Source organism: Diadema antillarum, unplaced genomic scaffold, assembly GCF_040938485.1.
Source record: "Diadema antillarum isolate AM-2024a unplaced genomic scaffold, OU_Dant_1.0 seq00001794_RagTag, whole genome shotgun sequence".
In the NCBI taxonomy this organism is placed as follows: domain Eukaryota; kingdom Metazoa; phylum Echinodermata; class Echinoidea; order Diadematoida; family Diadematidae; genus Diadema; species Diadema antillarum.
In genome coordinates, this window is record NW_027272472.1 from 1,043,382 (window position 1) to 1,060,946 (window position 17,565).

The 17,565-nt window shown below is 38.8% G+C and overlaps 1 protein-coding gene across 1 annotated transcript in view; it reads left to right on the forward strand.

The window, feature by feature from the left end:
* The window catches only part of LOC139712348 (NXPE family member 1-like), a 29,224-nt gene extending 23,723 nt beyond the window's left edge, over positions 1-5,501 (forward strand). The window contains exons 3-4 of the mRNA XM_071624179.1: positions 2,808-2,872; positions 4,699-5,501. Of these exons, the coding sequence (XP_071480280.1) occupies positions 2,808-2,872; positions 4,699-5,501 (868 nt within the window). The remainder of the gene's footprint in view (positions 1-2,807; positions 2,873-4,698) is intronic.
* Positions 5,502-17,565: the final 12,064 nt, after the last annotated feature.

Genomic DNA, 17,565 nt, shown 5'->3' on the forward strand with positions numbered 1-17,565 from the left:
GCTATCTGCGTGAACATAGCATCTTTTGTCGAGAACAATCTGGCTTTCGGCCGAAGCACTCGACCACTTCTACCCTCATTAAAGTCACAGAGGACTGGTTACAGACCATGGATAATCACCAGTACACTGGTGCAGTGTTTGTCGACCTTAAGATTAACTGAAGGCATTTGATACTGTGAACCATTTGATTCTTTTGAAAAAAAAAAAAACTTCAAAGTGTTGGTATAAGAAACTCTTCCAATGATTTGTTTCGAAGTTACCTTACTGGCAGGAAGTGCAAAACCCTTGTAAATTCAGTGTTGTCAAAATGATGCAGTAGTAACTTGTGGTGTACCGCAAGGTTCACTGTTGGGACCACTTTTATTTATCATAATAAATGCCCTAAAAATTCTGAATCTGTCTGAATCTTTTGATTATCTCTCTCATCCTTATTCTTTGCGTTTCGGAAACAAACTTAGTTTACCCGAACCTTATACTGATTTTCTCAAAAGATCATTTACATAACGAGCGGCATTTATGTATAATAACCTACCACCGGCTGCTCGATCAGCCTTAAATTTGAATGTTTTTCTAAGGATATGTACAAATTCATGAATCTCAGTTGCAATGTATTGTTTGTTGTGACATGGTAGCCGGGTTTATTCTGTTTCTGTTCTGTTCTGTAATGTTTGATTGTGGGATGTCATGTATGTTTGTTGTAACCTTAAGCTCTGTATTTTTTCATTCTTTTTCCAATTTTATCTCTATGTCTCATTCTATTTCTTTGCATATTGTAAAGGCTTGTCAAATTATCATGTAACTGGACCTCATGGAAGACCAGAGGTGTCATGGCGGCACCGCTGAATATGGCCATTCCAGCCGTTTTAAACTGTAATTTTCATATGTTATTAACGGAAATAAATACCTATCTACCTATATAATATTGTAGAGTGTTTTTTTTTTTCAACATAATGAACGGATCGGGAAATATTGTGAATTTTGCAGTTTTTTGTACAATTTTCTTTTTTTGGTAGAGTTGTGTGATTATGCAAGGTCTACTGGCCCCTTTACATTTCTCAAAATTTCTTTACACACTCTTCATTTTTAACTGTAATAACTTTCGAAACGATGCTGCTACTGCATTAAAATTTGATAGTAGTTATGAATACAATGCACTGATACAGTCGTGACAGTGGGCACAATTCAAGGTTAGTCAGATAATTCGTTCATCGCAGTTACTATGAAGTTTTACATTCCCCTTTTGTCCCATTTTGCACAAGGCGCTGCTTGTATAAGGATTAAGTGCTTGAATGGACCTTACATTTAAAAGGCTCTTCTCAGTAAACATTTTTCCAGAATGTGCACATTATTTCCATTGTTTAGATAGGTTCGGAAACCTCTACTTGTATCGCGGTATGTATCCTTTTAAAGTTTAGAGTCTGCTCTTTCTTAATCTGTCCTTGCCTAAAAACTCATGTCTGGCGACTTTTCTGTCTTTTTTTTTTTGATACAGGGTTACATAATAAGTATACATTAGAACCTCTGATAAACAAGGTTATTTTGCAGTAATACATTGTTTTGTTTATGTTAAAGGACAAGTTCACCTTCATAGACATGTGGGTTGAGTGAATGCAGCAATATTAGTAGAACACATCAGTGAGAGTTTGAGCAAAATCGAACAATCCGTTAAAAAGTTATGAATTTTTAAAGTTTCTGCTCAGTCACGGCTGGATGAAAAGACTACAATAGCTTGTGATGTCACATGAGTACGACAATATAAAGAAAGAATAAAGAAAATTCAACATAATTATTTCCATTTTTCTCGCATAACAAAATAACACTCGACTTCTCTCTTTCAGAAGGCAGGGGGAATAATATTACCCTTAACATATAGGTCAGTAGCAAGTCGAAGAAATGTGCACTTTATTCAAAAAGTAAAGTTTTGTGAAATTCTATTTTTATTTTCCTTATATGGTTGTACGCATGTGACATCATACACTGTAGTAGTCTTCTCCCCCAGCAGTAACTGCGCAGATACTTAGAATATTCGTAACTTTTGAACGGATTGTCCAATTTTCCTCAAACTTTTACTGATGTATTCTACTAATATTGCTGCATTCTCTCAATCCTTATGTATATGAAGGTGGACTTGTCCTTTAAGTTTCCATATTTCTATCCCATACACCTCTGTTTAGCCTTTGTATATTTCTTTACTCACTGCCTCTGAGATCAAGGTCGAAAGCTTTTGTTCTGCGATCGACTTCCTTTGTTATCATCTTCTACCACAACTTAAAGGGATAATATAGTCTTGGTTGAGACCTAATTTAAGGTTTCTAACTTTTTCGGTGAGATAATGAGAAACCTTTTATGAAATATGAAAGAGCATGTAATTCTGTGAGGAATTCAACGTTTATTTGATGAAAATTGGTTTTGGAATGGCTGAGATATCCAAAAAAGAGTAATTCTAATAAAGTGTGGGACCCACACTTTATTACGATCGCTTTGTTTTACTTTGTTTTTGGATGTTTCAGTCATTCCAAACCCGATTTTCATCAAATAAACTTTGAATTCCCCTTAAAATGGTATGTTCTGTACTATATCATAAGTGTTTTCTTGGTATCTTGCAAAAATTTAAAAGCCGAATTTTCATCTCCACCAATACTGTACTATCCCTTTAAATACGCACCCAAGATTACAAAAGACTACGGTTTAATCAGCATTATACCATTTCATAAATATATATATGTAATATTGGTCACTGTCACTCAGTTTGATGGTTCACGTGTGAATGACTCTTCTCGCTCTCTCTCCCTCTCAATCTATCCCAGCATGCACTTTAAAGCTCGTTTGACGTCACCAGCGTCTACCAGTCATGTGATCATCAAAAAGAAAGGACCAGAAATTCCGAGTTACCGCGAAGGTAAGGCCGCCGTATGCTACTGATAGCGCACACAGCACTGCGATGATAACATGAATGAATTTTATAATCATAGTGTCATATTCACAATACAAAAACGATTCCAATAAGAATCAATGATTCTTGCGTCAAGTTGTTTATATTGTATCTGATTAACAAAAAATTGCGCGTAATGGACATGAATGAACACCGATTATTCAGTGTTTGAGTAATAGCCATGGGTATGTGTATGCCCTAATGTCGTGAGATACCAATGTTTTTTCTTTCGTAATCATTATTTTTTTTCTCATGGTTATCATCTTAACGCTGCATAATCAGTGTTTTATTCACGTCAACAAGGGCGGTTCGTCAGTCAGTTGCAAGAAAACAACAAATATCACCGATTTTAATAAATATGCAGTACCAGCTGCCACCAGGGATAAGACCATCACTGGCTATCAGGCACAGGGTAGTATAGAGGATTCGATGCATGTCTGATATTTGGGAGGTCTTGGGTTCAGGTTCCATCCGAGTATTCATGACTACAATTTTTTTCTCTTGTCGTGGCTACAATTCAAAGAATTAGTGTTTAGTTTCGTCGTTCACAAGCAATTTTTTTCAATCAGTTGCAATAAGAACGATTGTATCATTGATAATTCCAACAACAATAGTGACTGTATGATTACATTCCTATTGCAAATTATTTACAATAACTCTCTCCCGTTATCAAAATGTTGAATTCATTCATTCATTCATTCATTTATTTTTTATTTCCAACAAAAACATATAAATATATTACAAAAATTGAATACAGTGCATAAATTTCATCATACAAAGTAAAGGATAAATTTACAGAAAACTTGTAGGTATAGGAAAATGTTGGAAATGGGGAGGAATGCTAAAAAGCTGAGCTTGTAGGCTGCATTCCCCCCACACGTAATACAAGAAATTATATGATCGATTGACTGATAAACATTGAAAATGGATGAAACAAAGAAACTAAGACAAAAAGACCTATAACCTAACTTATCCGAAACAAAACCCTGAACAAATCCCTACACTAAGTCGCTGTCATGCCGGAAAAGAGAGGAGAGAAACAAAGTAGTATGTGTGTGTGTGTGTGTGTGTGTGTATGAGAGAGAGAGAGGGGGGGGGGGGAGAAAGCAGCTTAATGCGTGGAGTGAAGATAAAAGAAAAAAAATAGGAGGACACGAGAGGTAGTGGATGGATGGAGCCGCTTAGCTATAATTTCAACAGAATATAAGGTTGGATTTTACACTTCTTTGCAACCAATAAAGAATCATATAATCATTTAGATAATCATTGCATGGTATCATCGATACAGTTCTAGTTGCCTTCACTATTACCCCTCCCCCTTTGTGCAGGTAATTGCACCTGTGTATTAAAAAAAAAAACGATTGCCATTCAATGTACAGAACGACAAAGAACATTAATGCAAAACAATAGAAATCATAGGAAGAACATTGAAATTTGAGACAAATGCACTCGGACACGGTTCAACGCAAGGGAGACAAGCAAAAAACAAAACAAAACAAAACAAAACAAACAAAACAAACAAACAAACAACAATTTTTATTGAACTGGTATAAGATTATTAGGTTAATGATAATTCAGGAAAGAACATAAGTCTATTCAATAGGCCCAACGGATGACATAGAGAAAGTTTTGTTTTAGTAGTAAGATTCGACATGAAACAGAAACTGGGGAAAGCGTGTTGATTAAATAAAATGTAATCCACGAAACACGTTAAGCATTACTTGTTAAAACAAGTTCAACACTTTGGTTCATTTTGTCGTTATTTTGGTCCACAGTTCTGATGTCACTGATTTACGAGGACCTACGAGAGCGCCCCCACACGGCATGTGGGGAAGGTGACGAGAGAGGCTCCCAGCCACTTCCCGAGGGTTACTGGCTCGGCAACCAATGGTTCTCGTTGATTTGTGCCAACAAGGCGTGGGTGGATCACACTCACGTTAAAACCTGTCTTGCAGATTATAAGATCATCATGTTCGGGGACTCCATAGCGTGCCAGTGGTTCCGAGTTCTCCAGAGAAAATTGGACAACAAGGTGGTGCCAAACTCGTTTTACGCGTGTTCTGAAGACGAAACTCACACAGTGAAGTACAACAGGCATGTTCTCTCTGCAGCGCTTACTTCCCCGTTTAATTTCTTCGGCATTGAGCGCGTCTTCGAGCCCGAGCATATGGACATGCTTCCGGTGATTGATCGAAAATACATCATATTTATCAGTATGTCGGCTCATTATGGCTCCTGGACTATGGACAGCTTCCGCGACAGAATGAAAGAAATTCGAACTGCCATAGTGCGCTTACGCGCTCGGCTGGGCGCTGACCGCGTGGTGACAGTCGTGAAAAAATCTCAGGCGAGGGACCATGGGAAATTGGAATCACGTATCCATAGCAACGATTACGTATTCAGACAGCACAGCAAAATAATGGAGGAAGAGTTTACGGGTATCGACGCCATAATGTTAGATTACTGGGATCTCGTTTTATCGTATAGCAAGGAGACACAGGTACACATGCCATGGCCGTGTATAAACGAAGAAGTTGACCTATTTTTATCTTATATATGTCCTAGGTAAAATATATGTTCGGACTAGTGTTATCAATTTGAAAGTTAGAATGTCGACTGAGTCGATGACTTTAATATTTCCATACACGATGTGAGCATTCGTTCGTCATCACAGGACCGTGGATTCTGCGACTTTACAATGACGTGTTACTGATACCGCAAAGTTTTACAGTAGTAAAAATAGGGTAGGACTGCCAAGACAAACGAATCAAGGAAGGGCGATTATTTGGAAACTGTAACAATTGTTTCATGACAGCCTAAAAAGTGTACTAGTGTTATCGAAAGTCGTCTTTCAAGTCTGATTTATGAAAACAAAACCTGTAGCTACAAACCCAGGTCAACCCCAACCACTTGGCCTTGCGATCATGGCGACAGACGAATAAGCCCGTTCGGAGATAGCTCCTGTGTACAATGGAAAAAAGTGAACCTGTGTAGGCAAGTAGACCAGAATGGTTCATCAATTAACACTTGGGGGAGCATTTATTTCATTGTTTTGCATTGAATGCATTGAACAAACCTTTTTTCCCCATTAACATTATCAAATACCAGGTTTGCTCTTGGTGGATGTGCAGGCAAGCACCATTTGTAAGGATTACATTGATAATCATTTCAGATTACAGATGCTTATCTCTGCGAATTTAAAAGCCAACATGTCTGCCAGTACAATGACCTATTTCTGCTCATGCGCAAAGTGGAACCTTGAACTGGCTTATTGACAAATCGTCGATGTTAGTGGGTCAGGTCTTACGAGGACGACCTAATCTTTCGTCTTCATGTAAACCAATATGCTCTATTGCATTCAAGTTTATGAGAGAAACTAGTTTCATGATGTTTTCATACTCATGAATGTTCCTGGCATATTTTCATACGGACAAGATAACAAACGAAATAATCATTTATTGATCTTCATACAAGACTCGGGGAAACCTTGAACAAAGTTTACTATTTGTCACATGATTTCTTTGTGATATTCGTCTTATCTTCCATGAATCGTAACAAGACAACTTTATAAAAGAGCTTGAACTTCGGGCTTTTCTTATCGATTAAGATTTGGCATCTTCATTTTCGTGATGAGTATCATTTCTGAATAATTAATTGATGATGACGATTGATGATTGATTACTTAATTGTCCGCAGTGGATATTCTTCATTATATTGGATATTACAACAAATAGGCCTATACATAAAATGCACTACAAGTACACTCAAAGACAGAAGTGCAACTGAAACTGACATAGAAACAGATTAACATACTAGACTGCTAGACTCCTATATCACAGGAGCAAAAACACAGGAAAGAGCTGCAAGCACACGACCGATTCAGCAACACACTGATTGGTGGAACACCCTTACGTGCTGGCCAATCGTATACGTCAATGCTATACAGATTTGCTAGGACGCTTTCTATTATTTCCTTATTACTCATGATCATCATTATTTTTAGACTGTCACTCGTCCTTGCTTTTATGGACTACTTCTTTAATTATGCTGTCCAAAACACTCAAAGAGCACACATTCAAAATATGTGCACAGCATACCTCGTACGTTTACTTGGTGCGTGTGAAGGTGATTACAAGTGTCTTATTAGACATATGTGGCTGTTTGTGGGCGTGTCAATTTCGTGCGCATAGTACTCTAGAACTTGACGAAATATCATAGCGTGTCGTCATTTTCGTTGCAGGTCTGACACCTGTAAATTCAAGTGGATCAGCCCAATCCGCATCACTTGTCTTTTCGGTACCAAAGTTATGAATCTGGAAAAAAAAAAACTGTGAAAGAAAAGAAACCATTTACAAACCTTTAAAAAACTAATTAGATTTTGTTGATGAGGATGAATTCCTCTACAAATAACTTGTCATGTGCAGGCTAAACGTGCATTCTGGGGGACTGCATGGAAAGAATGTTATTGAGAGAACACGTGAAAAAAAAAACCCGAGTGGTAAAACCAAACTCTTTGTTTAATGGCTTCTGAGTGGAGTCTGAGAAACCCCATCCCCTTGCAGATATCAGCAGGACTGTGGAGTGAAATAAGTTGGTCTACTTTAATAGTTAAATGATACGAAAATATACTGAATTTACATTAAGTTGATGTACATATTTTGTTTCCTATGTTTGTCGATAGAGAGTATATTTTAAGACACCGAGACCTATCATAGCAGAACTTGTTGTAGCGCCACCATTTGGCTGATTTTGTAAAAACTACCGATGGATGTTGCGTAGTCTACTCTCTAAAAAAAAATCGAGTGAAAATTTTAACTCTTGAAGGAGTGAATACAAAAAAGAGTGAAATTGGAGTGAATTTAGAGTGAAAATTTTCATTTTCACTCGTTTTAGAGTGACGTCAGGGATTACTCTAAACCTTCAAGAGTGAATATTTTCACTCGATTTTTTTTAGAGAGTAGATTCTTGACACTTAGTATAATACTGTTTATGATATGCATATACATAATAATACATATTACATATTTATTTTTTTGTTTTGTGTTTGTTCTGCACACATTCCTTATACTGTTGAGTCAAGTCAAAGTTTTGATGTGATACAGAGAATATGAAGGGGAAAATGGAAAACAGTACAGGTTGTAGACAAGGACTGCGAGACCAAAGCGTTTCCTGATCTACCATACGCAGTGAGAGCTATAGGACCTAATCATTAAATGAATCCCCTGAGCAATAAACAAAATCTTAATGAATGCTTATATGCAGTTTGGAAAAAAACACATAATATCAAGTTCTGTTAAAATGGGAAAAGAAGGACAAAAAAGTATGGAATACTTTAAAGGTCCTGTTTACTTTGGGAGCAGTAAATTAAGAAATGTTCGAGATATCACTTGTGATGCATATGAGTAGGTCAGTTGTATCACACAACATCCTGTCATGTACAATTTTTGCAGTAAAGTCTACAAAGTAAGGAGATATCACTATTTTTCTCATTAAACCGTAACTGTAGACGGTTTAGTCTTGAAACATTTTTATTATAACTGTTGCTCACATTTTGTATATTTGACAATACTTAACATTGATCATACTGGTTCAGATTTTTACATTGGTCGCTTCTATCCCTAACTCACATTTGAGAACTATTTTGAAGCACTTTTGGTGGGTTTTTGCCTCATCTGCAAATGACAAATTATGCCTTAAACGTGTTTTCCCATATCAAATAATATCTCATAGGATAATCCAAGCCGTCGTGCTGTTGTGGCTATGCGGTTAAGACCATGTACTCGAATAAGTCAGTGTCTTTCCTATACGGTATGAAATTCGAGACTCAACTCGAAAATAGTGGCCTTTGGCAACGCACGTTATATTCTTTGCCAAGTCTTTAGAAGGAGATCTCAAGCAGTCAGTCCCATTTGCAGAAGTTTATCGCACTCTGTGCACTTAAAACCATGCACCAAAAGCACTTCACTTCTCTAATAAAGAAATGATATCATCCCACTGAAGTGGTCAGACACTGAAGTTTATCATTCGTCCATTGTTCGTTTCGTTTTTGCGATTGTCTTTTACACATTATTTGTACATGTTTGCACATTGTCTGTACATGTTGGCACGCGTCAAATCATTAAAAAAAATCACAGACCGAAAGAGTCTGCGTAGGCACACAACCCCAGAGACTCACATCTCACACACACACACACACACACACACACAAACACACATCCCCCCACACACACCAGGGGCTGATCCAGACATTCTGTAAAAGGGGGGGGGGCGCGAAGAATATTTCTGGTGCTACTTCCGGGTTTCATTTCCTTTTTTTCTTTTTCTTTTTGTTTTAACAAAAAATAAAGAGGGGGAGGGCGCGCCCACTGCGCCCAGCTCTGGATCCGCCACTGCACACACACACACACACACACACGCCCACCCACCGTACTAATACACACACAAGCACACACCCTGTCTGGAATGGGTAATCTATTACGTGATTTTGTTTGCACTACATATCAATATATTGCTTTCGATGTTACTTATTTTGTTTTGTTCATATTACGTCCCTGATTTCTAGACTTTATACATGTATTTGTTCAGTAATTCTTTTATAACGGGTTCATTACTTGCAAGCCTCTCCATGTTTTCTAGAGGATCTCTCCATTTCCAACGTAATTATCAGTTCGTATTACACTTTATTACCTCATTTTCTGTTCTTTTGTTACCTTTCATGTTCAGCGGTATAAAACTACTGCATATTATCTTGTTTTTGTATCACTTTTTATATGCATGTAAAAGAAAACTCTTTTAAGGAAATGAATAAAAAAGAAATAAATTTAATGCTGATGACTAGGGATACGGGATTGCAGTTTCAAAATTATCTGCCAAATCTTATCCACTGGGATACAACAGATCCTCATACAATGTACATGATTTTGAACCTTACATACCATATATTTTACAGAGGGCTCGACATGATCCGAGGGCACTATAAAAAAATGAAAGTCGAAATTTCCAATGAGGCTATCTTTTGTTGGCCAGATCGGAACTTACGATTCAGAAGGGATTGTTATGTTTCCTTTTGTTTCGGATCATGTTTTCATTCCTCGAGTTACCAGCATTTCAGATTTAAAGATTTTAAATATTCTGGGCTAATAGAGAATGGAGTTATTTTCGAGCCTGTTTTTTCTATATATTTGTACGTTCGTGCATACGACATAATCATCAACGCAGCATAGCAATACGAATGTAAAAGCTTAATATGTACATGTGTATTGGCATGTCAACTTTGCCTCCTCTTCGTGTAGTCAATTGACTCCGGTGGAAAATAGGAAATGTCAGTTTTTCATACTTTAATGGAAAACCGGAAAATCAAACTAGCAGTGCTATAATTTGGAGGCAAAACACAGTGACGTCATGAATGAATCCATTTAGGAGAAGGGGGTGATATCGCTCCAGTCAATATGTACACCATTGGAAATGACTTGATAACTTTGCCCTGTGCATAATGGTTTAACTCCGCATCAAAGGATGCGGTTACAGTGTGCTTTTGGTTTCGAAGTGATCATATGACTCGAAGTAGGGCACGAATGATTTCTGAAGATTCCTACATATCATATGAGGCGTCATCATGCAGCTGTCTTAAACTTATATATCTCTGCCAAAATACGACGTCACGACAAAGGACAGTTATCATTATTTTTTTTTTCGGGTGAATGCTTCTTTTCAAACAGTCCAGCGTGGATTCACGGAGCGCCATGGAGTCGACAGGAAAGCAGGATGTGTTTGTGAAGAGAACGACTTACAATAGTTCGTTGCTTTGGTGTCTGCTTGCCGGCATAGGCGTGTGCTTCGCTGTTTTGCCCGTGCTCCCTTCACCCAGCGGGAATCAAGACATAACTACCAAGGGACAGTTGACCTACGCTATCTCCCGAGGGTTTCTCACCGTCGGCATTTTCTTCTTTGCTGCCTTCGCTCTCTGGGGTATTCGTAATAGGGAACGGTTCCACAGAGAGCAACGCGTTTTCTTGCCCATGCAGTGCCGACACTGTGCCCGAACCTTGGGTCTCATCCCGGAATCCGAATATCAGACCGTTTCCGACCCGGGCTGCCAGAAAGATCGCTTGGAGAATAGTGGGAGGCGACTGCTCACCGAATCTACAACGACACCACTACTTCCTGCTGATTCCGCGGAGAACGACCGGCCAAGCATTCCTAGACCATCCCACTCGCCATCGACTATAATGACGTCATCTGTGCCTCTCCTTTCCGAATCAACCCAATCTATTACTGTGTCCCAAGAAATGAGTGAGACCTGTAACTCACCTGTAAATGCCTTGGCGCCTGACAACCATACCCCAACATCATCCCCGCCTTCGACAGTGAGAGAAGACTCGTATATCATTATGGTACCCCAACCAAGGCAGCATAGCTCTCTTTACTCAAGACCACACAAATCTCTTTTAAATGTGATGTACCTATTCGGAACCATTAGTGTCTTGAACATACCTATTCAGATTATCGGTGTTTTGCTCTGCCTCAAAGACGATACATCACAGTCGGCGATTCTGACAATCTCCCTCGTGAACCAGCTTTTTCTGGATATTGCGTACGTTTTGTTGATAATCGTCGCAACGGCTTTCTTCAATGTGTACTACGACGCCGCGTTCGTGAATGAGGCACAATTTGCTTACCCCATAGCATTCACCCTAGGATGCACAATGTGGATCACAGGAACCAAACTTATCTACCCCATTGCGGGTGCCCTTGGCTCTCAGATCAACGCACCTGACTACCCGTGCAAACTCAACGGAACATACGGAAAAGTGATGCTAAAAGATGAAGTCATTATGACTCAGTTTTACGGCGAGTGCTGTCTCATTGGGGCAGGGCTCTTTTTGCAGTTGTGGAACTCCCTTCAGCCACCATGCTGTATCAGAAAGACCGAGACTCGGCCCTCCTTCGAGCACTACGATGAAAACCCCTCAGTTCCGCTGCTCAAGAGAATTTGCATTTACTTACAGGGAAGCACCAGAAAGCTGTCAAAAGTCAGAACACTCTGGTGTGCAGAAGGGGAGAAACAACGCCTGTTGAACTCTGGCAATGTTAAAACACCACACCTATCTAAGTGCACTTTGATAGTGGCTGTGTTTCTAACTGGGGTTTACTTTGCGCTCTGCCTATTCATCGAGAATGCAGACATCCCTGCTTTGTCACATAAGAACAAGCTTTGCATTATATGGTGTATCGATATGGCTGTTTGCGTACCGCTCCTACTCCTCTGCCATCACCAGTCCGTCATCACTGGAAGTAAGACGATGTTTTCAGCTGGGAATGACGAGTCCATTTTCCACAAACTCGTCAAGGGTCATGATCGCATTCTATTCTTGAGTTGCTCTGCTATATTCACCATCAACATCTTCCGATTAGTAGCAGGGTTCGGGATGCTACCTCGCATCGGTCACCTTCAGACAGACGAGGCCATTTTGGTATTCTTGACAATTGTCTATGCCATCTTCCAAATCTTCTCTGTGTGGGTGTTGACGAGTTTCCTGCTGGTTGTACAGAGGCAAAGTATCACAGGCTCGCAAAATGTCAAAGTGACTTTAGTGTGCTTGATCTACACAGCTATGCTTTTCATTGCACAGTGGCTGTTGGATGAGATGCAAATTGGGCCGTGGCCCGAGCTACACGCCTACTTCGGACGCAAGACTGGAAACCTGATCGGGGCCCTTATCGAGCCCTTAACCGCGCTGTTTGGCGTCCATGCCTGTATGGTTGCTTACGAATCTTACAAGTCAATTTCGAGGGGAGATTTGAACATAGGGAAAAGTGAGAAAAATCGAGACACTTAGAGAAAAAAAAATAGACAGACGGACAGCAATTGAGATATAATCAACGAAAAAATAATGCAATAAAAGTTGGAATCTAAGTCGTAAAGGTTCAAAATCATTAACTTTGTTCACGGTTAAAGGAATAAACTAATTTTTTTCTTATGTTTAGAAGAAGCGCGAAAATATATTATAATTTACCATGTTTGCCTTTTTTTTTTTACAGGAAGATGAATTTACAGGTATTCATTGGGTCACAACATGCAAATAATGTAGGAGCACCTACAATACTTACGTGGAAGTCCTCCTATAGCATATAGATACTAACAGCCGGAGCACAAAACAACGTAACGATTTTGACCACTCTTTCGTAGTGTAAGATGTAAGATATTGAGTTACTGATTTCACCAAAATGTCTTCGTGTTTTTCCTTTACTGTAATTCCCTATGTAGAAAACTATATCATGCCGCACCCCAATGTAAAACAGCTGTTAGTTGATCATTTTGATCTTGTATTCATATGATCAAATAAAATAAAGGAAACAATTATATGTTTTGTGGCAATTTGGGAATTAACGGTAAAAAAGTACTGGCTATTACTGAATTCAGAACAATTGTAAAAATACATATGTTCTTAATCTAGGTTAGTGGGAGGCGTAATAGAAGCAAATGACCATTGTGATTACTTGATACTGTAAATATTTTGTAGATAACTTACTAACATAAGAGATATGTGTAATGGTACAATGTGAATTAGCAGTTAAAGTATAACCAGAGCTACACATGCTATATAGCATTCATAAGGACAGTAATTGTACACATGGAGGTGTTCGTAGTAGGAGTGACCATCGAATGTGATTGCACTTAAGTATTACAAGTGAGTGTTTTAAACTTACCAACCTCAGATATATGTGTGCACAATGTAAAGTATTATAGTAATTAAAGTATCAGGTTAATAATATAGACAAATAGAAATCGCTTTTGTATAACGCCAGCTACTTGAATAACCACTGACATGTCATGTAAACGATTGCTAGGAAAGGACGAAAGCACGCGAAGCGCCAAATTGCGATATTTCCAATCAGATCCAGAGTTCTGCAGGAGCCTGTTTTCGTAACCACAAGCAAGGCGGTATGAATATAAAGCGACAATAATTTTAATTATACATCCATGCACATACAGATATCACAAACACAACATACAGTATTATATTATACACATTCATACTGTATAATATGTATGCATATAAAATACATAATTATGTATGAATGCAGGCCTATGTAATTTCGCGTGTTTATGTTCATAATTGCATGTTGGATTTCATCGATGAAACTTATTATTGTTGATGAGTATAATTTTTACTAATTCCATAGATCTTTCTGTCTTTCCGTGTGTCTCTTCCTCTCTGTCTGTCTGTCTCTCTATCATACAATATGCATGTATGCCTATCTACATTTGCGTGTACATGTATATCATATAAACATCTATATAAATTTGGAGAGAGAGAGAGAGAGATAATGTTTGTGTGTGTGTGTGTGTGTGTGTGTGTGTGTGTGTGTACTAGAGAGAAAAGAGGAAAGTTGGGATGAGATCGTGACGACTGGTTGTTGTTTTAGATAAAGACGGTCCAGACACAAATATCATTCATACATTATTGTTGTGTTGGTTTCTGTTCATGTATGAAGGTCAATGAAGATTATAACAACACCTCAGAATGATGTCGAATTGTGATTGGCCAAGAGCATGTCACATGACATTCAATAGAAAATACCTACCAAACTCATTGAGAGTGACAGCCATACAATTAGGCCTCTGGCATGGGCCTATTGCACGGCTCGAAGGTACTATAGCACGGCTTCGTGGGGGGCTACTAATGCATGGCCGCTCACAGAGTTCTGTGGCTCACAGCAGCAAAGCGCCAGCGAACTACATTGTACGTGCTGGCCGGCTGCGCTGCGATGCGCTGCCGGTATAAACAGACCAGTCGCGGCGGAGTACTGCAACGTTAACGTGTACGTGTGTACTGTGTACGCGCAGCTACTTTACCTAGCTAGTTGCATGTATTGCGGCCTACCTACTGCCGTGTTTTTAGTTTTGACTCTGATCTGCTACGTGGACCACAGTGATCCCAAAATCAAGACTTCATTTCAAGTTGAGAAACCGTAATTTGATTATTTTTCTGTGTTTTTATACAAAATTATTTTCGGAAATAGAGAAAGTCTAGACCTAGTACTAGATCTACCAACATCTCAGGTAGGCTTAACAGTCAGGCCTAACTCGATCTAACTAACGTTAGCGTACAATGGGTATAGACCCTGCGGAGTTTGTGATTCCTGTGACTGTGTGGTCGAATCATGACGAGTGTTTGAAAGCAGTACACAGGGTGGTTTACAATTCTCGGCCTAATTATTACATTTATTTTTGGGCCTTCCTGAGTTAGCAGTCACTAATTTAGTGCTGTGATTTTGGACAAGGTGTTGTATAAAACGAATAATTTATGATTTTGTTCGTGCATTGGGGCACGTAATACCGCACTCGGCGCGAGATTCGCCACTGGTCTATTCAACGCGGCGCTACGCGCCTTGTTGAATAGACCAGTGGCTTATCTCGCGCCTCGTGCGATATTCGTGCCCTATGCACTCACAACTCATAAATTATTCGTATAATATGCTATAGTGAGCATAAATGTATGAATCATCCTTTATAGGTACACTGTACGATTATTAAAGGATGCTTTTCATAATTCGTATGTAGGCCTACATAGCATCCGAAAGCACGGAGCATGGGAAATTTGTAAATACGAAACTTGTGAGCCGGAACTCCTAGCTAGAGGTTTTATAATATGCCGTTATTTAACAAGTCATGTCCGAGGAAAAAAGTACCCCTGTCCTCAGGGTCATTTTCATAACATGCCTAAAATAGAGCCCACTAACCATAATTGTTCTATGTGGCAAAAAGTTCAACCCTTGTCTGAGATCACTCTGCAAATCAAAGAGAATTGATCATTGAGCACGTGTTGTCATGATGAAACATGATGTCGCTCGCTTGTTTGCAATTATTTTCTCATCATCAGTGATCATGTAACGCGTGTTCTATCACGTGGTACCCTCAGACAGGAATTATTTCAGCCTTATGCAGGAATCCGTATATCTCGATATGACTTCTAGATTAACAAATGCATACATCATCATCAGTTGTCATGAAACGCGTGTTCTATCACGTGGTATAGGACCTACCCTCAGACAGCAATTATTTCAGCCTTATGCAGGAATCCGTGTACTCTCATACCTCGTTGTGACCGCTAGATTAGATATGTTATGGGCGTGTTTGCACCTTTTATTTCATGATGATTTGTGACTTGCCCATCTAGCTGAAAAGTAAAAAAAAAAAAATAAAAGTAATGAATGATAACTGTTTGCAAAGAAAGCAATGCGTATATTAGGTGTTACAAAAAAAACATTTCCAACTTTTGACATGTTTGATCCTTAATAGTTCGAAAACTATACATCAATTAACACTTTTATTGATATGAGTAATAGCTGAATAGTGAACAATTACAGCTGGAGGTGATTTGAATATGAGAGCACAAATCAGTTTCGTTAAATCCATGATTAAAGGGCTCCTGAAATCCAAATCCATGTTGATCTGTGTTGATTTATGATACCCTCAACATCACTTTTGAGGTGAAACGAGAAACATTCCATATACTTTTAAGGATTTTTTTCTTCTATTTTTTTTTTCAGATTACTTGGGAACGCCCACACACACACACAAACAAAATTCTTCCAAACCAATATTCCTCAGATGACCTCATCTGTCAATCATTGCTTAAGTACTGAAATGTTTAACAAAAGACATTGGAATGCACCTTCCCCTCGACTCAGCATAACTGCATGTTCCCTCGCCATGTCTTTTGTTAGTCACATTGATATCACAGAAACATCATTTATACTGTTTACTGACACTGACTGCTCTCCAAATAGACAAGGTCTGTCCATTTACAAAATTAGTTGACTGTCCTGTAAGAGTGAGGGGAAACTATCAAAGCCGAATAAATGTTATGGAACTGTTATGGAAAAAAGAATATCTTGACTATAAGCTTGTTTTGGTTATGCCTCTAACATTTTACTATAATGGGGGGGGGGGAGGAATTACGCACAGGCATGGGTATGGAATGGGGGATATCCTCACCCCACCCCCTTCTTCGCACATGATAGAGTTTTTGTATTTTTTCAAATTGATATTAATCTTTGAGTAAAATATTTCAAAATTATCAGTCAAACACGTTAGAAAAATAGTTAGTAGTTTGCATTTTATGTTGAAACGTCCATAATTCAGCCTGCGGGCCACCATGGATGATTTTTGATAAGATACCTTTCAATCAAATCAAATCATTAAAAGATTTAAGTGGCTAAGTCGTGCAGGGGCGGATCCAGGAATTCCGTAAAAGGGAAGGCATCTTTACAAAAATTAAATGTGCGCACGAGCCCCCCAATTTTTTTCTTTTTATTTCTTTTGTTAAAAAAAATAAAATAAAGACGGGGTGCGCGTCCGGTGCGCCCCCTCTGGATCCGCCACTGTCGTGAAAGTTTGACCTGTAGGGGACCTCCGGATGATGTTGAGGTTTGTACATTTGAATGACTATAAATTAGTTATACTGAGGACAGAGTCTAAGAATTTATGATAACGGGATGAAGAATAAGAGTTTCGAAATTTATAACAAATTGCAATGAACAGGGATGATGACATAGCAGAGTCAGCATAAGAATGCATGAGTTGGGGCTTATGGAAGCAGCACAAAAGAAGAAAGCATCATACA